The sequence below is a fragment of the Trachypithecus francoisi genome, unplaced genomic scaffold (genome assembly GCF_009764315.1).
Source record: "Trachypithecus francoisi isolate TF-2019V2 unplaced genomic scaffold, Tfra_2.0 Contig01474, whole genome shotgun sequence".
In the NCBI taxonomy this organism is placed as follows: Eukaryota; Metazoa; Chordata; class Mammalia; order Primates; family Cercopithecidae; genus Trachypithecus; species Trachypithecus francoisi.
Genome location: NW_022681435.1, coordinates 8081762 through 8106496, shown reverse-complemented (window position 1 = coordinate 8106496; position 24735 = coordinate 8081762). Strand labels below are relative to the sequence as shown.

The window sequence follows — 24735 nt, the reverse complement described above, 5'->3', positions numbered from 1 at the left end:
ACTGGGTAATTTTTTTCTGTCTCTAGTAGTGGCTTTCTCTAGGTCATTCTTGCAGTTAAGAACTCCTCTCTTGAGTTTCACAGCAACTGTCTGCCTTTTTATTATGACATCTCAAGCTTAAATTTAATATATCAAAAAGAAAATGCTCAGTACTTTCTTCCTCGGCTTTATGTCCCGCCATGTCCTGTAAGGAAATCTTTTCCTTCTCTAAGTTAAAGACCATTCACATGCTCAAACCAGAAATCTGGAAGTCATTTTTTACCTCTTTACCCATATTCTTTTATTGAAGCCCCAGGTCTTTGTTTTGTGTTGCTATAACAGAATACCTGAAACTGGGTAATATATAAAGAAAAGAGGTTTATTTAGTTCACAGTTCTATAGGCAAAGAAGTTAAAGGGCATGGACCTGGCTTCTGGTGAGGGCTTCTGTGCTTTGTTATAACATTGCAGAGAAGAACAAAGGGGATGTGAACATGTGTGAAGAGGGACTGAGCAGGAGGAGGAACCTCACTTTACAACAACCCACTTGTGAGAACATGAGTTAATCTATTCCCGGAGAACTAATCCCTCTGCTCCAGAGTGAGAACTCAGTGCTGTGAGAATAGCACCAACCCATTCATGTGGGATCCAACCGTGTGACCTAAACACCTCTCACTAGGCCCCACCTCCCATCACAGCCACAATGGGGTCAAATATCAACATGTCTTTTGGTGGGGAAAAGCGCAAACCATAGCAGCCTTCCTCATCTCCCTCCAAAGTATAACTCAGTCATCAACTTCCTTCTGTTAACTTCCACTACACTAATTTATACTAATCAACAATAATCTCTTTCTTGACCTATTTTATATACTAACTAGCTTTCCAACAGTCTCCTTGATTCATTTCTTTACCTACTACAATCTGCTCTCTACATTCAGCCAGTGTAATTAATATATGTATTAACATATACAAAATAATGATTATATGTGATGATAATCAACATAATGTACGTGTTACTGTGTGATATGGTTTGGCTCTGCATTCCCACCCAAATCCCATCTCGAAATGTAATCCCCACGCGTTGGGGGAGGGACCTGGTGGGAAGCGATTGAATCATGGAGTGGATTTCCCCCTTGCTGTTCTCCTGACAGTGAGTTCTCATGAGATCTGGGTGTTTGAAAGTCTGTGGCACTTCCCACTTTGCTCACTCTCTCTTTTGCTCTGCCATGGTAAGGTGTGCTTGCTTCTCCTTTGTCTTCTGCCATGATTGTAAGTTTCCTGAGGCCTCGAAGTCATGCTTCCTGTTAAGCCCGTGGAACTGTGAGTCAATTAAACCACTTTTCTTCATAAATTGCCCAGTTTCAGGTAGTTCTTCATAGCAATGTGAAAATGGACTAATGCATTATGTTATATATTATAGTATTAAATATGTGTAAAAATATGTCTGCAGCAGAGACAGTGATATTTACTATGTATTTCCTCAGTTTTCCAGCTTCTTGTAATTAAGTGATCTACATGACTGCCTCTGGTCAATATCCAATGTTTATTTTAAAACAAAACTGATTGTGTACCTATGTTCATAGTATCATTCACAGTCACCAAAAGGTGCAGGCAACTCAAATGTCTATGAATAAGTGACTAGATAACCAAAATGTGATATATACATGCAATGGTCTGATTTCAGTCTTAAAAAGGAAGGAAATTCTGATATGCTACAAGATGGATGAAACTTGAGGACATTATGCTAAGTAAAATAAGCTAATCAAAAAAGAACAAATACTGTATAATTTCACTTGTATGCAGTAGCAAGAATAGTTATACTCCTGGAAATAGAAAGTAGAACAGTGGTTCCCCAGCATTAGGGCAGGAGGGAATGAAGAGTTGTTTAATGGGTATAGAGTTGCAGTTTTGAAAGATGAAAAGTTCTGGAGATTGGTTGTACAACACTGTGAATATATTTAACACTACAGAACTCTGTGCTTTAAAATGTCTAAAATGGTAAATGTTATGTGAATTTTTAAACAATTTTTAAAAATATTTTATGTTCTAGAAACAGTATTATGTCTCAGTCCTGGGCAAGGTGAGGTGAGTTATAGCCTTTGGAGACCTATAATTTTGAACATGGATGTTCCTTAAAAGCTAAATCTTTTTAAACAGATGATGATAAACCTGGAGGGTAAATTTAGATATAGATACGTTTGCATTTCTTCTTCGTATTCTCTGAGGGAATTTTAAGTAGTTGGCTCAACAAAATGCTCTTGAAACAAAATTGAAAACAAAAAATACCATGTGCCACAAAGGTAACTACTCTAGGTTTCTTCAGGGACCAGAGCACCCTGCAAATATTAGCTTTGAAAATAATGTAGTAAAGTTTATCTCCAACAGGAAAATACAACTGGGTCAGGTTTATTATTAGGTGTACCATAGTCCTTTTTTCACTGGGACCTCTTGTTGTTTCTAGAGTAGAAAAGGTCTAATGTCTAAAAGAACTCTACTATAATAATCAAAACAAAAGAGCAAGCCATGAAAAACTGTAACTAGGAAATCAGTACACACCCTTACTGGCTAGCAGGCAAGCAAATAAAAACGGATGTAAATTTAAAGTACCGTAATATGACTGATGCACTAAAAAGATTACTGTCAATGTTCAGAACTTTCAGATTTGGGTAGTTATTTAACACGTCTTTAATGGAATTTTAAATTGGTTTGGTAATTTGAAGAATTTTTCACAATTGTTGAATCTTTAATTCTACATTGAGAAGAATATATTTTAGAAAATAACACAAATATATTCAGAATTATTTTACATTCACATTGATAGTTTAGCATTTAATGTTCATTAGGTTGTTTAGTAAAAATACATAAAGTTTACTTTTTAAAAAAATTAAGTACAGTGATTATTATTCTAAACTGCCTCAGAAAATAGAAAGTTGATTTGTAGTAGCACAAAAGAGGGGAGGGAATATGCTATATAACACGTAAAGATTCTCTTTGTCGGTTAACTATGAGATGCAAAATAGCATCTACTCACTAAGGAACTTTTGTACTTTGTAGCATATCTTTGATATTTAGTTGACCCTTGGTTCTCAGAAAATAAGTGGCTTGTAATTTGACCTTTTGCTCTGTCATGTTTTCTTTTTTATAATCTGCTTGACTTTGATGAGTGTTTTTCCAATGTTTCATTTGTTTTTGCAAGGTATTTTGCCATCCTTTCCTTCCATGATATGATTCTTCAGGCCAAGAAGAAAAAGATGTGTCTGTAGTTAGAATTACCTCATCCTTGGTGTTTTTCACCCTAGGATCACTATATGTAACTAATGCCGTTGCATTACAGGTAAGACAAGTTCCAATACTTTTTTTTTTTCTCCTTGACTTGCAGAGATTCACCAACAATAGCAGATTACAGACTGGCTTGGAAAACACGCCCATGTTCCATTTGATCTTGGCAGTTTAATGGTATCTTCTTTTACAGTATTATTTAAATGTTTCATATTGCTTCGTTTTTCTTCCTTAAGTATTTGTAAGTTCATCAACTCTGTGATGAACTTACAGAGAACTCGATATTCTCTATGGTACCCCAGCATCCAATTATGCATGTGATGTAGCAGAAAACATTTTTTATTGAATGGATAAAATGTAACCTTTTTGATTGATTCAGGGAACTGAAATAAAATGTTTCTTTAATAAGTACAGATTTTCTGAAGCACAGATGAAATTTAACTTCATATGATTCTGTCAAATGTGATAGAATGCATATTTCCTGCTCAATGTGGTAATAGTCAAGAGAGCTAGAATACCCCTGAGCTGATTACCAAAGTAAGAAGAAAAAAATCACAAATATTTGAATAATTTAACTCAATGCACAAACATCTAAATAATTATAACTGATTTAAATAATTAAACATCCCTTATTGGCAATGATTGTCGTATGGACAACCAGGAGTTGCACGAGTTATACTTTCTTTTTGTAGGATTTGACTTGGCTGAACGCTAACTCTTTTTAGGACTGATTTAATTATTTATTTGTTCTTTGGTCCTGTGTTAATTTTTATGAGCTTATTATGGACTTAAATTCGTTATAGTTTATTTGTCCCAATTACTTATTATACTTGAACTTTTTCTTTTTGCTTGGATGTACTTTATTATGTATTTGATTTCAGTATTATGTCACATTATTAAATAGTGCTTATTGTTACCACCACAAATGAAAGTTGTGAGTTATATAATAATTAAAAATACATGTTTAATCTACTTGTAATCATCAAAATATGTGAAAATACATATGATTGCATTAAGATTTACCCCAATTTAATTTGTTCCCTCTTTCAGCTGTTCTTGAAGACTAATTAGTTACACTAGATATGCTGCTGTTCTTTACTTTGGGATTGCTTATACATTTTGTGTTCTTCGCCTCCATCTTTGACATTTATTTTACATCTCCTTTGGTTCATGGAATGACTCCTCAGTTTACACCATTGCCTCCTCCAGCAAGAAGATTAGTGTTGTTTGTTGCTGATGGCCTTCGAGCAGACACACTTTACGAATTAGATGAAAATGGAACCTCTAGAGCACCGTTTATTAGGTAAGCATGTACACTCATAAGAGACATCTCTTAAAATATTATTCTGAGTTAAGTAAACTGCAAAATATCTTGCTGTTTATCACATACTGGGCACAGGGGTGATGATGAGAAAGAGAATAGGACACTTGTACATTTGCCTTTGTCTTATGGATCAGCACTAGATGCCACTTTATTTCCTCTTAGGTGTTATTTCTGGTATTGTTGAAGCTAATAATGGCGAATTGAAATGGATAGGCTTAGCTGCTTAACCTAACTTGTCCTGATTTCCCAAATGTGGCGCAGGACTCACTATATTATTTTTTTCTTCAAAAATAAATCTGCTGGCCGGGCATGGTGGCTCACGCCTATAATCCCAGCACTTTGGGAGGCCAAGGCACGTGGAACACCTGAGGTCAGGAGTTTGAGACCAGCCTGACCAACATGGAGAAACCCCGTTTCTACTAAAAATACAAAAAATTAGCTGGGCGTGGTGGCGCATGGCTGTAATCCTAGCTATTCGGGAGGCTGAGGCAGGAGAACCTAGGAGGCAGAGATTGCAGTGAACCGAGATGGCACCATTGCACTCCAGCTTGGCCAACAAGAGCTAAACTCCATCTCAAACAAACAAACAAACAAACAAAACAAAACAAACAAAAATCTGCTGATTTTACAAAATAAAGACAAGCATAAATATTAATGAATTACTAATTTCAACGATGTTTAAGTAGAAAATATAGACTTCACATTAAAAACACAACCTTCCGTAAAAGAATATAGAGCCCTTTCATGTTTATATCACTGTTTAATGTAACTTTGGCTTCTATTAAGTCACTTTAAAAGAAATATTTAATTTCTTGGACTTACAAAGGGCCTACAAACAATTGCTCTTTTTCTAATTAGTGGCAACTCCTGAAAGGCCTTCTAATGCTGTTGTGGAGAGATTAAAATCAAATTCGAGAGGAAATTTCTCTAACATGTTGTATCTTCCCCCCATCCTCATCTGTCATCTTTACCTACTATCACTTTACTCTGTTTTCTTTCTCTTGTTTTTTGAGGCAGAGTCTCGCTCTGTCAGCCAGCCTGGAGTACAGTGGCGCAATCTCAGCTCACTGCCAGCTCAGCCTCCCGGGTTCCTGCCATTCTCCTGCCTCAGCCTCCGGAGTAGCTGGGACTACAGGTGCCCACCACCACGCCCACCTAGTTTTTTGTATATTTAGTAGAGATGGGGTTTCACCATGTTAGCCAGGATGGTCTCGATCTCCTGACCTCATGATCTGCCCGCCTCAGCCTCCCAAAGTGCTGGAATTACAGGTGTGAGCCACCGCGCCTGCCCTGTTTTATTTTTCTTTATAGTACTTACAATCATGAAAGTTCCATGAGATTGGGAACTTATCCACTACTTTATCTCGAGTTCCTATAACATAATGGGCAATTAACAAATATTTGTTGACAGCTAGAAGAATGGATGAACTCGAATGCTGTGTTGAATTTTCAGAACTAAATTTATGATAGCTCAAAGAGATGCATAACATACTGAGGGATAAAAATAAATAAAAGAGTGACTCAAGTCAATAGAGGAATATTGTGGGAAAATAAGGTCAAACCAAGGTTAAGTACAGTACACAAAAATGTGTAACAAATTTCAGAAATAATTGAAGTATTTGGGTGAATTTCTTAGTTGCCAAAGGAAAGAGAGAAATATACTTCATTTCAAAATTAAGATGATGAAAATATACTGCTAAAATATAGTCAACTTTTTCTGGTGGCACTTGTTTCTCCTTTGGATCTTACGGAAACTCTGTGGGCTCAAACAGTTGATGTTTTGTGTTGTGTGCCATTGTATATTTACAATGTCAGGAATCTTCTAGCTTCTTCTAAGCCTGTTTTTGAAAGTTTTTTTTGTTGTTGTTGTTTGTTTTGAGGCGGAGTCTCACTTTGTCACCCAGGCTGGAGTGCAATGGTGCGATCTTGGCTCACTGCAACCTCTGCTTCACAGGTTCAAGCCATTCTCCTGCCTCAGCCTCCTGAGTAGCTGGAATTACAGGTCCATGCCACCACACCCAGCTAATATTTGTATCTTTAGTAGAGATGGGGTTTCACCATGTTGGCCAGGCTGGTTTTGAACTCCTGACCTCCACCTGCCTTGGCTTCCCAAAGTGCTGGGATTACAGGTGTGAGCTACCAAGCCTGGCTCAAAATTCGTTTTTTAAAACTGTGATCTAAACTAATGTTTTTAAATACGGTATCTAAACTAATGCTTTTAAATAGAGTATCCACATTTCTTTATACCTCCCCTTTCTGTTTAAGTCCAGTGTTCATTATATAACTCAAGAAGTTAAAGAATATTTCTCTGTTAATATTTCGTCCAGTGGTTTTGAAACTGTTTACTTATTATGTATGTATTTCACCAAAACTGCTTTTATTATTAGGTAAGTCAGTAGTAAAAGAACTGACACCAGTAGTTATAAATATTTTACTTTAGAATATATTGAGAGGCAGATATTTATCTTGAAAAATGTTATTGATGAGTTTACTATTTTATAACTTATTGCTCTGCTGGCCTTTCACCTGTAATAGCATCACTTGTAGTTTTGCTTTCTTCCCCAAATTTTGCAAATCACTGTGATACAACTTAAATAATCTTGACACCTTTTAGCAAAATAATCTTTCTGCCTGTTTTAGTCTCAAATTTGGGGATATAATTTAACTCCTAATTAGCAGTGTAGCCATTTTCCCTCCTCTTAGTTTTTATTTTAAGAATTTTTCAACTAAACAAAAGTTGAAAGGATTATGTGATGAACATCTGTATACCCTTTACCTGGTATGACAATTTTAACCTTTTTTCATAATTGCGTTCACCCTCTCCTGGCCCCTCTGCCACCCCCACCATAGCGGTGCCCATGTATATGTACCTAGTTTTAATTATTTTTTTCTTAACAATTTGAAAGCAAGAAACTTTACCCCAAACACTTCAGCCTATATCTCTTAAATAACCACAATACTATTATCACACCTAATGCAATTTAACATTGATATCATAATATAGGTTTTATCTCTATATAACAAGCCATTTCTATTTTGTGGCTTAAAACAACAGTCATGTATTTTGTTTCATGATTCTGTGCAGTGGTTGAGTGTTTCTTCGTTTGGTCTTACATCAGCAAATTCATGCTGCTTCATTCAACTGGTAGATGCTTGGAATGAGCTCAGCTGGAATTTGAAGGATTCCTTTCCTTCTTAAATTTTGACTTACTTTTTTGCTTTTGATTCCTTCTCTAATAATCTTATGTTTCTAAAGCTTTATGTGAGAGTATCTAAGCATAGTCTGTGTTAACTATTTGTCTTTAATATCTTTTAGGAATATCATAATGCATGAAGGCAGCTGGGGCATATCTCATACACGTGTGCCGACAGAATCTCGGCCAGGTCACGTAGCTCTGATAGCTGGGTTTTATGAAGATGTCAGTGCAGTTGCCAAAGGTATTGTGTATTTGGACAATCTTATTAAATGAAACATTTGTCAAATAAATATTAGTCCTTTACCACTTAATCATGTCACAAAGTGAAGGTATGTTTTGAGATACTTTGGAAATGTTTTAGCATGCCTTACTGACATGAACACCCACTGGTATTGACTCCAGAATGAAGCTTTAGTATTTCATTATCCTGTGTTATTGAAAGAATTTGGGTTGGATGGAAGCATAATTTTCCTAGATATTATTCTTGAAAGTTCAAAAATAATTTTATATTTCATTAAGAAGTAAATTATCTATTGTTAGTTTTTTTTATAATAGTGGTATAATATATATAATATAAAATCTACTATTTTGCATTTGTTCACTGACTGTTATTATTTGAAGAATAGTTCTTCAGGGGCTTATTGTACCATGTATATATTACTATTACTGCTTGCTTGCTTTCTGAAGGATGGAAGGAAAATCCTGTAGAATTTGATTCTCTTTTTAATGAAAGTAAATACACATGGAGCTGGGGAAGCCCAGATATCCTGCCTATGTTTGCCAAAGGTAAGAGTCACTGATTATGTTTCCTCCAATAGTAAATAGGGAATAAGTCAATATGGTAGTTTTCTGTTTTTATATACATACTATATTTGTTGATTTTTACACAGACTTTTACATTTTTAACATTTCTGAAATAGGGATATTTAATTACAGTGATAGATGTGTCTGTTTAATTGGCATTGTTTTTTTCCTTCTTAGTTATACTTGAAATAGTGGTACATCATACAGTTAGATAGTATTTTGGATTCAATTAAATGGTATATGGCTCTATCACTTAACAGCTATATAATCTTGAGCAATTTATATAACTTCTCTGAGCTTCAATCTCCTTTTTATAAAATGTGATAATATTAGTTTCCGTCTCATAGGTTTATTTTTAGAATTAAATTATGTAATTCATGTGAAATATTTGGCATAGCACTTTTCACATAACTTCATTATAAATGGTGATGTTGAGGTGTGGTTCATTATACTTTGGTAAATCATTTTAAAAGTTAGTGGATATTCATATGAAGATTTAAACATTGGTTGGGCACAGTGGCTCACACCTGTAATCTCAGCACGTTGGGAGGCTGAGGCAGGTGGATCACTTGAGCTCCAGAAGTTGGAGACCAGTCTGGGCAACAAGGTGAGACCCACATCTCTACAACAAACAAAAAATTGGCTGAGTGTGGTGGCATGTGCCTGTAGTCCCAACTACTCAGGTGGCTGAGGTGGGAAGAGTGCTTGAGAGCCTGGAATGTTGAGGCTGCAGTGAGCCATGATTATGCCACTGCACTGGGCAACAGAGCAACACCGTGTCTCAAAAAGAAAAAAAACAAAAGATTTAAGTGTTAAAATATATAGTTATAATTCCTATTTTAATATATTGAATATGCCATATATTTTGGCATTTAATATAGATGGCATTTAACATATAATTTATTTAATTTGATATTTAATATATTGAATATAGCATTTAGATTTGTTGTTTGTTTATATGCATGATTCTGCAAACATTGGGACATCTCTTAAATAGAAAATTGATTTATATTCTAAAATCAGTTGGATGAATTTCATGTCATTAAATGCTTTTAAGTGGGAACAGAATGATTGATCATTTCACTTATCAGAAAGGATTTATAACATACTTAGTCATGAGTGTAATTAAAATAATGGGAACTATTGAAGATTATTACGTGTCCAGGAAGCAAAATATATATTGAGAATTTTACAGATGATAGTCATAGAACATTATTATACTGGGCGGACCAAAAAGCCCCAAACTGTTTGCCATTTATATATTGCCTTCTTTGGAAAGCAGTTTAGTTTTTTTGGGAGCTGGTGGTGGTAAGGATAGATTAAGTTGCTATGGCTTATCAAACTAACATTCTTGTTTCTGGCTACAATGGATGGGACAGGACCAATAATTGAATTAGAGATAGTCTAATAGGAATGTTCCCTATCTTATAGTGAGCAACAAACCCAGTCAGATCTTTTTATTTGGGATGTGGGAAGTAGAATGTTTGAGCTGTGGAATAGGGTCATTAGAGCTGAACTGGTGCTATAAAGATTGTATTATTTTATTATATCTCTTTCTTTTTGTTTTTGTTTTTCTTTTTTTGAGACGGAGTTTTGCCCTTGTTGCCCAGGCTGGAGCACAGTGGAACAATCTCAGCTCACTGCAACCTCCGCCTCCTTGGTTCAAGTGATTCTCCTGCCTCAGCCCCCTGAGTAGCTGGGATTACAGGCGCACATATACCACACACCACATCTATTTTTAATAGAGATGGGGTTTCATCATGTTGGCCAGGCTGGTCTTGAACTCCCAGCCTCAGGTGATCCACCTGCCTCGGCCTCCCAAGATACAGGAATTACAGGTGTGAGCTATCACGCTAGTCATATCTCTTTCTTATTACCTGCAAGAGCCTATCAAACTCAGAAATTCACTAAACTGATTAGATTCTTAATACAGTCTTACAAATGTATGAGATTATTATATCTGTTAACCCCTTCAAACTCTTTGGCAATAAGCAATATTTATTCTCTTATAAGTTGAGAAAAATATGCATAGTTTATGAATAAGAGCAGTGAAATATTTGAATTTTCTTCTTATGTTAAGAAGGTTTGTACACCACACATCTTCATCTATTTTAGATTGTAGCATTCTAAGGGGTACACATGTTTTGAATGGTTTAATCCTTAAAGGGAGACAACTATTGTGCTTATTTTTGTTATATTGCTATTAGAGTTGTGATTTTGGTGTGTTAATTAACATATAGTGTATCTGTGAAATTAAAATATGTAATTTTTGAGGACAAAAAGCAATAGAATACATTAAAGTATGTAGCATGGTCCATAGGACATAATATACATAAATGTTAATTATTCCTCCCATTTTTCTCTTCCCCATCATAATGAACAATGCTTTGTGAAAATTCTGGTTACTCACAAAAATCTGTGAATGACTATCTCATATTTTATGATAGTTTAAAAGATTTTGTAAAAAAATTATTTTTTCCAAATTTCCTTTTCAGGTGCTAGTGGAGACCACGTTTATACATACAGTTATGATGCTAAAAGAGAGGATTTTGGTGCTCAAGATGCAACAAAACTGGATACGTGGGTTTTTGATAATGTTAAGGTTTGTGCTATTGAGTGGTTAATATACAAAAAGCATATTTTTATCTGAAGTATTGGAGACTGTATTTCAAGTTTTTTCTGTTTGCATGAGCTTTAAAAGTTTTATATTGTAGCACACTGTTCTGAATTCTAAGATTTAATTATAAAAAATTACACATTCTCAATAAACAAGAGAAGTTTTAAACTTCTTTGTTTCTTTAGTAAAATGAGCCCTAGATTAGGATTTAGGAAACCTGTTTTTCATTTCTAGTTTGTGATTCATCCTGGGTAAATTTTGATCTTTCATTGACCTTGGAATCAGTCTCTTGTAGTAATGGACCATGTGAGATATATGAAAGCCTTTGGGAAAATGCTGTTCAAATATAATACATTTATAATAACAAAGTATATGATTTTTTAAAAAAAATATACTTTAAAGAAAAATTAGATAAGCAGATTATATAGGCAAAAACAAATTAGCAAATTGATCATAATAAAAATCTATGGTTTCTTTAAGTACTAGAGTTTTTTGAACATTTTATAGTGATAATTATAGTTTCATGAGGAATACAATATAATTTATATTCTCAAAAATTGTGTGAAAAATCTCAATTGTGGACAATGTCTCTCTTCTTTTACCAGTGCATTATTCCTCATCTCCAAGTAACAACTCATAATTCATCCATTATAAGAAGCTTTGATTGACACTTCTTTTTTCTAATAGTGTCTTTTGAACTGACTTTGTGGACTTCTCCATGATATAGCCATTTTTGTTTGTAAATGTACTCCTCAGTATATATCTGCCTTTTTCTTTGTATTTGCTTAGCAGAAATTGAGTGCTCTAAAATTCATGACTAAACCCTATTTTTTTCCAAGGATCTTTTCCCTTGAAATTTTCTTTTTACTTTTAATATATACTTTTGTCAACAGGGAAAACTTTCACCTTAAATAAAATCTCTTTAAGAAAATGATTAGCAAATTATTTTGCTAATCATCACTTCTTAACATAATGTACTAATATTAATATCTGCATGAAAGCCTTTGGCTTCTAATTTCATATGTGTAGCTAAAATCCCTCCAAAATCATGGAATTGATTCCTTGCGAATGTACATATTTAGCTGGTAGCTGGCCTGATTTTCATGTCTTTCTTCCTTTCTTTATTTCAACACTACTAGTCTTGACACGGTAGTGAACAGAAAAAAAGATTTGCACATGACTTCTTCATAAAATATGGTAGATATATATTAACCAAGTTATAATGAAAATATGAAGTCATCAGCATTGGTAAGTGATGTGAAGGAAAAATACAGACCAAGAATGTATCTTCAGAAAAGGAAGGCCAAGAGGTTTGAGATAATCTCAGAACAGGTATAGGAGACAAAGAAATGGATAGGGATGGATTGGTATGGAAAGGTATTGCAGGCCAGCAGCGTTATGTAAATCTTGGTCAAGAGTCAGCATAATGGATTTGAGGAAGTGAAAGAAGGGAGGTTAGTGTGGCAGGAGGACTGCCTGGGAGCCAGGTCTCAGAGAGTGAGTTAAGGGTTTTACTTTTGAACTGCATATCCTGGCTAGAGACTTATGCTTAATTCAAGCCAAACAGTTTCCAGATCCATGCAGTTTTCTACTCACCTGTTTTTTGTAATTGTGGTAAAAAAAATACAAATGCAAAATACAAAATTTACTGTCTTAAGCATTTTAAGTGTTTGCAGACAGTCCCCAGCTTAACAGTGATTTAACTTTTGATTCTTTTGACTTTCCGCCAGTGCAAAAGCCATACGTATTTAGTATAAACCATACATTGAGTACCCATACAACCATTTTGTTTTTTACTTTCAGTATAGTATTCAAAAATTACATGAAATAGTAATTATTATCTCACTTATCTCACATTATCAACACTATCAAAAAATGGGCTTTATGTTAGATGATTTTGCCCAATTGTAGGCTAATGTAAATGTTTTGAGCATGTTGAAGGTAGTGTAAACCAAAAATAAAATTCTAAGCACCACCCCCCCAAGCATCTCAATGAACTTTCTCAGCCAGGGCGCTTTTAAAAGCTTTTAAAATGCAACCTGAGAGGCTGATTCAGGTCATGAGGGGAGGTGGGTGTCGGACATGCCTCATTATACCTCTCTGGCATTAACCTCAACACAGACCTTAAAGTCTAATAAGAAACATTTTACAACCTATTCTCTCTGAAACCTACTATCTGAAGGGTCCCTCTGCAAATAAGAACTTTGGATTCCACAGTCTTTTATCTTAACCCAGACATTCCTTTGTTTTGATCTCAAGTCTTTAGAGAAACTCAACCAATTGCCAACCAGAAAGTTTTTAAATTTCCCCCCAATCCCCACTTTGAGTTGTCCCACCTTTCTGAACCAAACCAATGTATTTCTTAAATATATTTGGTTGAAGTCTCATGTCTCCCAAAAATGTATAAAACCAAGCTGCACCCCAACCATCTTGAGCACATATTCTCAGGATCTCCTGAGTGCTGTGTCATGGGCCATGGTCACTCATATTTGGCTCAGAATAAATCTCTTCAAGTATTTTATAGAGTTTGACTCTTTGTGGACAGTAGGCCAGACTAAGCTATGATGTTTGGTTGGTTAGGTATGTTACTGGCGGAAGGTATCTGAATTACTGGCAACAAATCCGTAAGGATCTGCAGCAACTTCAATTCTTACCTCCCAGAAGAAAAACTTTGACTAGGGCCATAAGGTAGAAGAAGAGACCAAGGCAGGAGTGGAATTTTATTTACAAAAGCTTTAGAACAGGAGAGAATGGGAAGTATGCCTAGAAGTGAGCACCGAGGTCAAGTGCAGTGTTTAATCTTGATCCTAGGACTTTATAGGCTGGCCCCTTTCCATGATTCTTCCCTTAGGGTGGGGCGCCCACATGCGCAGTGCCCTCCTTAATGTTGGAAGGTGAGCATGCAGTGTGTTTAGAAAGTTGTACACACACCCATCCGAGGCTTTCTTTCCTTTTCTGGTGGAGTGCCCCCTGACAGGCATACTACACCATTTGGTCTCTTAATGCACATGCCCGAGAATGCATCTCTCTGGTGCTTGCATTCAGTTAACACTTTAGTGCAGCAAGTGTGGACCATCAGGAAATGGCCTCTCCCTGGTGCCAGCTGCCAATCTACTACTTTTAGAGAGGCAGTGTGATAATTGCTGAATCATCACCTGACATTCCTGGTGGGTTAGGGAAGACCTCTCTCTTGCCCCACTCATGCCTGTCTAACTACTGAACAGGTATATTACATGCATTTTTGACTTACAATAGTTTCAATTTAGGATGGGTTTATTGGGATATAACCCCATTGTAAGTGAGGAGCATCTGTAATTTAGTAATGTTAAGTATATTCATATTGTTGTGCAACTAATCTCTAGAATATTTCATCTTGCAAAACAAACTCTGTACCCATTAAACAATAACTCTGGCCGGGCGCAGTGGCTCACGCCTGTAATCCCAGCACTTTGGGAGGCCGAGGTGGGTGAATCACGAGGTCAAGAGATGGAGACCATCCTGGCCAACATGGTAAAACTCCGTCTCTACTAAAAATACAAAAATTAGCCGGGCGTGGTGGCACATGCCTGTAGTCCCAGCTACTCGGGAGGCTGAGGCAGGAGACTCGCTTGAACCCGGGAGGTGGAGGTTGCAGTGAGCCGAGATCGTGCCACTGCACTCCAGCCTGGCGACAGAGTGAGACTCTGTCTCAAAACAAACAAACAAAACTATTCATTTCCCCCTCCCCCAACCCCTGACAACCACCATTCTACTTTCTATTTCTATGCATTTGACTACTCTAGGCACCTTATATCATAAGTGGTATCATACAGTCTATGTCTTTTTGTGATTAGCTTATTTCACTTAGTATAATGGCCTCAAAGATTCACCTGGGTTGAATCTATTCACTTTAAAAATCTCAGTTCGTGCATCATCTTCTCTATTATGTCTTCTGTGACTTCTCTTTGCTTTACCCTATTTCTGCTTTGACTTAGATAACCTTCCTCTATGTTCCCTTAATACTTTATTGTGCTATACTGTAACTGTTCATACATTGACATATTCCCCTTCAATATACATCTTGTTGGCAGAGATACTGACTTTTTCACACTGTTAACTTTAAACCCCTATCAGAGGCTGGGCGCAGTGGCTCACGCCTGTGATCCTAGCACTTCGGGAGGCCAAGGTGGATGGATCACTTGAGGCCAGGAGTTTGAGACCAGCCTAGCCAACATGGTGATACCCTGTCTCTACTAAAAATACAAAAAAATTAGCTGAGCATGGTGGTGCATGCCTGTAATCCCAGCTACTCAGGAGGCTGAGGCACAAGAATCACTTGAACCCAGAGGTAGAGGTTGCAGTGAGCCAAGATTGTGCCGCTGCACTCCAGCCTGGGCTGGGCGATAGAGACCCTGTCTCAAACAACAACAACAATTCCCCTATCAGAATTGTTTGGTACATGAATAAGTATACTAACTTAGATTAGATCATACCTGTGTAATAGGGACGAAAATAAAAGTTTACTTCTGTCTTAAGTAAAGATAATGCCAGCAGTAGGCAGCTGAGCATTGATGCAGTCCAGGGTGCTATATTGGCTCCACAGTGACATTGACACTCAGTCTCCTGAAGTTTTCCTCTAACCTCAGAGCGTGAGTTTTGTCTTCAAGGTTATGTCATGACTCAAGATACCCTTGGAGTTCCTGCCCTTATGTTAGTGTTTTAGGTCAACAATATGAAGAAGAAAAAAGGATCTTTCCTACTGAATTATATTTATTTCAAAGAGCCTTAGACCCACGTAGCTTTAAGACTGAAATATTTGACTTAAATCTTATTGGCCAAAACCACAAAGGCACATCTAGCTGCAAGAAAGGATAGGATGAGCACATCTAGCTCCAAGAAAGGATTACGTAGCTGAATATATTGTACCAGCCATAGAACAAATTATAGATATAATTCAAGTCATTTGCTCAGTTTTTTGTTTTTGTCAGCTTTCAATTATGTGTTTAACTTTTAATTCTTTTCTCTTAAAGAACTTATCATTTTTATCTAGTTTTTAAATTTTCTTAGGGGTTAATTATAATGTATATGAAAGTTAGGGGGCAATTTTATACTTTTGAGACAGATGATAGCAGGTTACATATTATATTTATTTCTATTCTTGAATAGCTAGTTCTCTAATTGCACCATTTGTATTTTTTAACATAGTAATGAAGAATTATTTGAAAAAAATACTTAAATACTTCAGACTTTTGTTGAAAAATTAAATATCTCTTGTTAAAAGTTAACATCTTCTACAGTTAAAGGCATTTATGTGAACAACAAAGATGTATCTTAGATAGCCTGTTAACTTATTTTAAAATAATTTAAAAGTAGTCTTCATAGTTTTGAACCCATATTCATGCATATATGAATACAGGGTGAATCATTTGCCTTAGAAGGGTTTATGAATCTAGTTTATCATTATTAAATTAGCATAATAATCTTCAAATTTTATTTTAATTAATTATTCCCAGCCTCACCCTGCCAAGTGGTATTTTATGAATTTGATGCTTTTCTGTTACATGATTTGAAGAACACATTCTTGTTGGGGTAAAGGAAGTAATGAGGAGGCTATTTGCAATGTTCTAAATTGGAGATTATGGTTGGACTAGGTTGGTAGTACACAGGACAATGAGAAGTGGTCCAGTTCTGAAATATATAAAAATAATAAATGATTCTTAAACTGATAACACTATTACTATTTTATTTTTGGCTCTTGCCAAAATATGTCTTCAATCTGCTGTATTTTATTAAGTTAGATGTGAGATTAACAACATTATGAGATCTCTATGAAATTATGATCCCGATCCCCTTTGTAACACCTTTTTTTGGCCTTCTTATAACAAACAGCTAACTCATTGAACATAGATGTCTGAGCTAATAGCAAAGACGTTGTGTTGGTAGGTCACAGATTTAAATAACGTGAGATAATTTAATTTTGTACTTATGCATAAATTTAAATGTTTTCATCAGTATTATTTTTAAAATAAAACAAATTAACTAAATATTTTTAACTCATTTGTTATATGTAGGACTTCTTTCATCATGCCAGGAACAACCAGTCTTTGTTTTCTAAAATAAATGAAGAGAAAATAGTTTTTTTCTTACATTTATTAGGAATAGATACAAATGGACATGCTCATCGACCATCCTCAAGGTAATTTAATGCATGCTATGTTTAATTGTATTTTTTAGGGGAAACATCTATTCTATTGAACTTTTAAATTATTATAATGTTTTCTTTGGAATTATAACAACAGAGCTAATATTTTAAATAACTACTGTAATGTATATTAAGTTCTTGATTATATGAGATTTCTGATGTAGTGGTTTAAATCATATGTGCTGTATCCAGATGACACATCAATATAAGTAAAATATATCCTGTACATATTCCATAATCTTCATTTACTGAAGCAGAGAAAAAAATTATCTAAAATATCTATATATTTTAGAAATATTTTCAGTGAATCTTGAAAATAAAAGCATTCTATGGTATTAACTTTTGTATCACCAAAAGATGTAATTATCTATTCCTTGTGTATTCCGTTTAATTAGTATTGTATCTAGCAAATAAATTGTATAAATTTTTGTATACCATAATTCAGTAACACTCCTTATATATAACAGCAAATATTTTTCTCACTTTTGAAGACCATAAGTAAAAGGAAGATACCATGTTATACTCTTATTTCTTATTTTGCATTTGGTTTAGATTAGCCTAACAGTAGCTGTAAAACCTATTGGGTTAGCTACCAGTAATGAATACCTCACAATCCCCTTCTTAAACGTGAGGCACTGTTGTAATTGATGGAATATTCGTATTGAAAGAACCTTGTTCACTTGTATGGCAATCTCAAATATAATGTGTTCAAAGCGTGCTATTATATTTTATATCACAAGTACTTTAGGGAATGAAAATATTCTATACTTGAAATGATACTTTTAATTTGGCCAGAAGAGTATAGTTTATGTAGTGAGAGTGAGAGACATGAAAGTCATCTATCTCATTTAGGACTTAAAAGGGTTTATTAAAATATATTTGTTAATCAGTCCCCTCCTTTTAAATCATTTTTGAAAACTATTTTGGGTTATTTTGCTTCATTAAAAGGAGAAAAAAATTATTTCAACAATCTAGAGTGCTCTGATTTTAAAATATTTAAGATGAAATCTAAAAGCATTTCAGAAGTTACTGATTTTGAATGTAATAAATCCACATTGAATACATTTGATTTCTCCAAATTAGTTTAATTTGTTCCTCTGTTTCTTTATACATAGAGACTATAAGGATAATATTAAAAAAGTTGATGATGGAGTTAAAGAAATCGTGTCTATGTTTAACCATTTCTATGGAAATGATGGGAAAACAACATTTATCTTTACCTCTGACCATGGAATGACAGACTGGGGTTAGTGTGTCTTTAATTGATATGTACCTTACAATTAAAGTAGTGATAAATGTAGCTGGCAAAAATTTTATGATATTGAGAGGATTAGATGTCTTGGTATATAAAAAGTGTCTAGCACATAATTTTGTGCTTAAAATGTTAGCCTAAAAAACAACTGATCTTACATTAAAAATATTTTCTCTAACTAAAAAATGAATATATTCTCATTTAAAAATGAGAAACTAGAGGAAAATGGAGAAGAAAATAAAAAGTAACTATTATTTATCTACAGAGAATTAAGTGTATATGTTGGCAGAGGGAGTGGTGTTAAGATGGTATTACTGAGGGACCGATGGCTGCTGAAATTCTGTCCCGGATAAGCCTGTGCACCCTGTGAGATTCCCAAGGCAAATGCAATGTGTGCACAGAGAACAAAATAAAGCAAAGATGAAAATTTTTTTTCAAAAGCAAATCACAATATGAATTTCTAGTGATTTGAATTCCACTTTATAAAGGACTTCTTTTGGCTCTACCTGCCAGAGTGGCCTGGAAGAAAAAGACCCGGAGACCTTGCCATCTTCTCCAGAACAGACTAAGTCTCTACTGCTTGCCCCAAGCTTGGGTGGTTACTGCCCAAGGGAGCTCTCTGTTCTTCCTGTCTGCAGTGCTACTCTGGCAGCAGCAACATTTCTTCCATGTCTTATTGTTATTATTTCTATTCTTTCAAACATAGTTACTCAGCAGGCATTCTGGTTTTTTTGTTTTAGTTTTTGCCTGTTTGTTGTTGTTTCTCTAACTTGCTTTATAGGAATATTGCCAAACTAATTGTCATAAAAGATTGTAACCATTTGGTAATGTAGTCACTATAATTAACAATATATGGATCAACTCTTCAAAACAAACTATTTAAAAAATATTTAGTTGTAAGTTAGTTCTTCTATATTTGTCTTATTTTTCTTGGTATCTTGTTTGTAGGTTCCCATGGGGCTGGCCATCCCTCAGAGACTTTAACTCCTTTAGTCACTTGGGGAGCCGGAATCAATTATCCCCAAAGAGTATCAGCTCAGCAATTTGATGATTCATTTTTGAAAGGTACAAGCATTTCTTTACTGTGTTTATAAATACAGCCTCTTAAAATAAGAACAAAGTTTAATTTTTTAAGAAATCACTTTTCAAATTGTAGTTGTAAATCCCTCATTTTGACATTTGTGCCGTTACTGTTTCTATGCAAACACTACAAGGGATTGTTGGTTTTTCTCTTCTCAAAGAGCCATTTGTTGAACCCTTCCCAGCACACCACTGCTAATAACTAGACCTTTCTGAATGTCTCAACTGATACACTGAACTTTCAATGTTCTTTTATTCATTTATTAATTAATTTGAATGTGAGGTCGAGTAAATAAAAATTAAATAAGAGGAAATTTAAGGTTTCATAGAGGTAAATTATCAGTTTGATTGAGATTTTTCAACTCAAGCAAAGTATATACTATCAGTTATAAAATCACACTACCTACAAGATATCTCTATTAGATAAAAAGCAAGAGGTAGTACTGAGCTATTTCAACCCTAGGCCCTAATGAAGTCAGAAGAGCACAGTGAATGATGCACTCAATAGCATGTCTTCAGTAAGTCATGGTGCATTTTTCAGAGGGCGATTTCTTCTATGTTTGTAAGTGCTGGTGGAGAGCATCATGCCAACATTCCAGTTTGCCATGGGAGCTACCTTTCTGACTGCTCTGTGATAAATGGATTAGATTGGATCAAAATAGAAAGTAGGATAAATAGTATGTTTGTATTTATGAGATTTAACTTTATTTTGGCATTTGATTTCTCACTGAATTGATGTTTTAGAATCACATGATTTCAAGAATTGTCACAAAATAAATGCATTTTTTCTCATATGAATATTAAATATATATTTTAGAGAAGAATGTGCACTTTTTCATCAACTGATTATTGTGAATTTTTGGCAGTTGACTAGTAGAGTCAGAAACACATTTTTAAACTTTAATTAGCTTATTGAATGAAATTTTATTATACAATATCTTATAACTCTTTTGGCAGTATATCCTAAAGCCATTAAATCAAAACTTGGTCTGTCATAATCACTTGTTTCGATTTCTGTTTGATGCAATTTCTGAATTTATGTGTAGCAAAATGGAAGAATGAGCCTATCTTTGAAGGCAATTTTAATAATAACTCAATATACTATGTTAACATTTGTGATTAGTGACCACAGGAATATCGCAACTACAGTTTTAAGTGTTTTGGGAGCAACTGCCATCACAGAAAAAAAGAGAAGCTTGAATTAATTAACTTCCTATCAATTGCTTTAATAACTCTCTCGAACAGGATTGTCATGAGTTGTCAATGCTGACAGTTGTTACCATTGTGCTTTTTCATTTCCATCTTTCCCTCCTCAGCCTCTGATATTTTGAAACAATTATCTCCCAAAGAGCATTTAAGAAGCTTAATAAATCATCACAGGAAACACCAAATATTTACTTTTTAAAAAATTATTTAAAAAAATATACCTTTGCCTTTAAGCATGATTTTTATTCATACTTGGCTTAAAATAGACATTTCTAATACCTATGTTTTCCGTAAGTATTGGGCACTCCTAAAATCAAATGATTTATTCTTTTTTAAATCTTAACATCAGATCTTGTGTCTGATTTTATCTTTCAGAGTGGAGATTGGAGAACTGGAAGAGGCTAGATGTCAATCAGGTATCCATTTCGATTTTATTACATTCAAATTTAATTTTATCTTCTATAAGGAGGTTAGTCAAAGACTATAAAAAATAGATAATATTGACAAATTCTTTTTCAAAACATTTCAGTTACTAAGGGGAATTCTTTTAGTGCAAATATTTTAGCTCAACTAATCTCTCTTGTGGCAAAACAAACAAAACTTCAAGTGAAAATAAAAGACTTCTTCCAAATAACATTGGATAGTTATTTGTTATGTAAATTGAAGTTTGCATGCCTGTTAAATTTCTGTGATTGCTTTTCATGATTGTATTGCTTAATTTAAGCACAGATCTATTAAAATTCCGGTTATGGATTTCTTTCCTATAGTATGTCAGTTACATTTTCTTTTTGTTAACACATATTTTACCTTTACTTCTAACCAGCAACCTTACAAATGCAATGGGGAAAAAGGGATGAGATTATAAATGACTCAGCTAGAAACCTTCTGTTAGAGGAAAATGTATAGCCAGTCTGATAAAGTTAGACTAGTAGCATTGTCGGTACATATGAAGCACAGAATTGTCATTGTTAAACACATGCTACTTTAATAGCCATTTTCGCTATTTATAGAAGGTATAGCATCATTGGGATATGGCTTCCAAAGTGGCAGGAGTATCTTGCCTTCCAGGTCACCACACAAGCTGAGATTACTTACTGTGGTGGACAAACCAAGGTCTAGGGTCTCACTTTCAGACCTGTGGCTGTAGAAACTTGTTTCTTTCCAGCATAATGAGAATAGTCTTCTCCCAGGATAGATGCACACTACCCAAGTAAATGAACATGAACCTAAAGTCAGAATAGCAATTTATTAATTTGCAATTAAAAATCACTGTCAAAAAGACAGGAATGACTTGAAGATCACAAAACAAGAACGTCTCTTATTCATAGCCAGACCAGATCATAATCAGCAATTGAACATAGATTCAGTTACTGCTCTCTGAATTGTCAGTCTGTTGGCGAACATTCCTGCTTCAGATCTCATCAAATGAGAATCTCTTCTTCTATTCATTCCTTTTACTAACACTGTGATGTGTCTGTGGTGTGTTTCAACTTTGTACTAAGTGTAAGTATTTAGTGGTGAGTAAAGGCAGACTTAATCCCTGTCCTGGGAAATTTATACCTTAGGGGTAAGAACAGATACTCATCAGTCTGTTGTACAAATACATGTAAACTTGAAGCTATGGTAACTACTACAAAAGAGATTTGTGCAGCAGTGAGACTGTAGAGTGGATGTATGTGATATACTGTGGTCAGCAAAGTCTTCCTGAGAAGTTGAGGACTGAGCTAAGATTCGTGAATAAACAGGAATTAGCAGGCCAAGGCAGTAAGAGGAGGGCTTTTCAGGCAGAGGAAATGCATACACTAAGTTCTGGTGAGAGGTTACATGGTGTATTAAAGGGTCTTGAAGAAAGCCGTTATACAGCAATAGAAGCCATGGGGTGATGTGAGGCAGAAGAAGGGAGGCACAGACCCTTCAGGGTCTCATGGGCCTTGTGAACTTAATTCTGAAAGTTCAAAGAATCCTTGAAGAGTTTGAAGCCCAGAGAGTGACATGATGTGGTTTTTTGTGTGTGAGAGAATTTCCCTGGCTGCAGCGTGGAGAAGAGATGAGAGGTGGCTGACAGTGGATTCTGAGGGAAAAGGAAAAGGTGACTAGAAAGACTTTGGAGATTTCCAGTTTTCTGCAGGATGGTACCTGGAGGACAGTCTAAATAGTAGCAAGTGAGAAAGATTGAGAGCCTGGGAACAAACTTGATGAATTCCAACTTTAAGTGAGAGAGTAGTGAAGGTATCTGAAAAGGAGGAGCCAGTGAGATAGAGGAAACTCTGCTGTGTGGTGTTGAGGCCAAGAAAGGAGTGGCCTATGCCATACTGCTGAAAGGTCTAGTAATGCCAGCAGCACTTGTAGCTATCATTATCACAGGCTTATTATGTGCCAAGTACTTTATAAGTTTTATCTCATTTAATCCTGTCATACCTCCTGTCATAAATACAAGGGAAAAACTTGTATTTATTTTTTTAACTGATAAAGAAATCGAGCAATTGGAGGGTTAAAAAACCTGCCTGAAAATTTGAAGCTGGGCATTCTCAATTCCGAGTACTTCATTGCCTGGAAAATTATAAGGACTTATATAAACATAGTCAATTAGATTTAGAAAATGGGTGGTTAGCTCTCTTAGAGAGAGCAGTCTATGGAATGATAAAAGGTCAGAGTGAGCCACAGTGGGCAGAAGAGTGATGGGAAGGTGAGGAAGTGAAGAGAGAAAAAAGATGAACAAGTCTTCCAAGAAAATGACCTTGAAGAGGAGATATCCAAAATGGTATTTGGGATCTTTTGACTAAAGAGCCTCTTCTCTGGTTTATGTCTTTTCTGGACATCACTGGCTGGTCAAACCTCCTTCTGATACTTTGTTTTTCTAGTTAATATATACATTTCTCCAGTTAAAGTCTACTCTTGATATTCATTTTATGTCTAAATAAGGCATCCTTGTATAATACTGAAAAACTGTTACATAAAATGGTCAAATTCTTAGCTAATAGGATAAGTAATTTTTTGTTTTAGTGTGTTTTACATTTAGGGCTTTTACTGGTTTCTTTTCAAATTTTTTTTATAGATTCATATACGTCTAGCAAATGACACTTTTAGAGATTAATATCTTTTTATATTAAATACATGTTTGAAGGTAACTGATTATAACAAATATCATGGTTATATTCCAAAATATGGTTGTATTACATTATTTAATTTCTTTGTTGATGTCCATAGACTTCTTAGAATTGAGCTTTTTTATTTGTAGGCTGATATTGCACCATTGATGACTTCCCTTATTGGAGTTCCCTTTCCTCTTAACTCAGTGGTAAGGAATAAAATTTTATTATCAACTCTCAGTATAAAAAAAACTATTGCACAGTAAAATTTACTTTTTTATGTGTTTCTGAATAATCTGGGAGTCTTTTTTTGTGTTTTTTTGTTTTTTTAGACGGGGTCTTGCTGTGTTGCCCAGGCTGGTCTTGAACTTCTGGGCTCAAGCAGTCCTCCCGTCTCAGCCTCCCAAGTGTCTGAGAAAACAGGCATGCACCACTGCTTCCAGCTTATATGATCTTTGATTACATTTAAAACTATATATTCCTGTATATTTATTTCTAAATATGCAGTACCTCATAATTGCTTGTGTATTACATTCTGTAACATGGAACATGAGCCAAATAGCTTTTCTTTAAATACTTTAATTTTCTAAAATGTGTATGATTTATATCTTTGTATTCTGGTTGTAAGTGGTAGAAATGTGTAAGTAATTTTTTTATTACAAGGAGCAAAAACTGACTTCGTTTAAAGGGAAGTTATTGAAAAGATATTGGTGATTTGCTGAAACAAA

At 34.9% G+C, this 24735-nt stretch overlaps 1 protein-coding gene across 8 annotated transcripts in view; it reads left to right on the top strand.

Annotated features, from left to right (window-relative positions):
* The window catches only part of PIGN (phosphatidylinositol glycan anchor biosynthesis class N), a 139704-nt gene that overhangs the window by 22450 nt on the left and 92519 nt on the right, over positions 1-24735 (top strand). For 3 of the 8 annotated variants that reach the window (XM_033239050.1, XM_033239006.1, XM_033239015.1), the window contains 10 exons: positions 3175-3312; positions 4308-4560; positions 7898-8019; positions 8466-8564; positions 11078-11184; positions 17250-17374; positions 18496-18626; positions 19581-19697; positions 21294-21334; positions 24157-24216. In XM_033239050.1, coding sequence (XP_033094941.1) covers positions 4340-4560; positions 7898-8019; positions 8466-8564; positions 11078-11184; positions 17250-17374; positions 18496-18626; positions 19581-19697; positions 21294-21334; positions 24157-24216 — 1023 coding nt within the window. In that variant the 5' untranslated portion in view covers positions 3175-3312; positions 4308-4339. Of the gene's footprint in view, positions 1-2028; positions 2064-3174; positions 3313-3357; positions 3435-4307; positions 4561-7897; positions 8020-8465; positions 8565-11077; positions 11185-17249; positions 17375-18495; positions 18627-19580; positions 19698-21293; positions 21335-24156; positions 24217-24735 lie in introns of all 8 variants that reach the window. The other 5 variants (XM_033239043.1, XM_033239026.1, XM_033239035.1 and 2 more) reach the window with 5 other exon arrangements.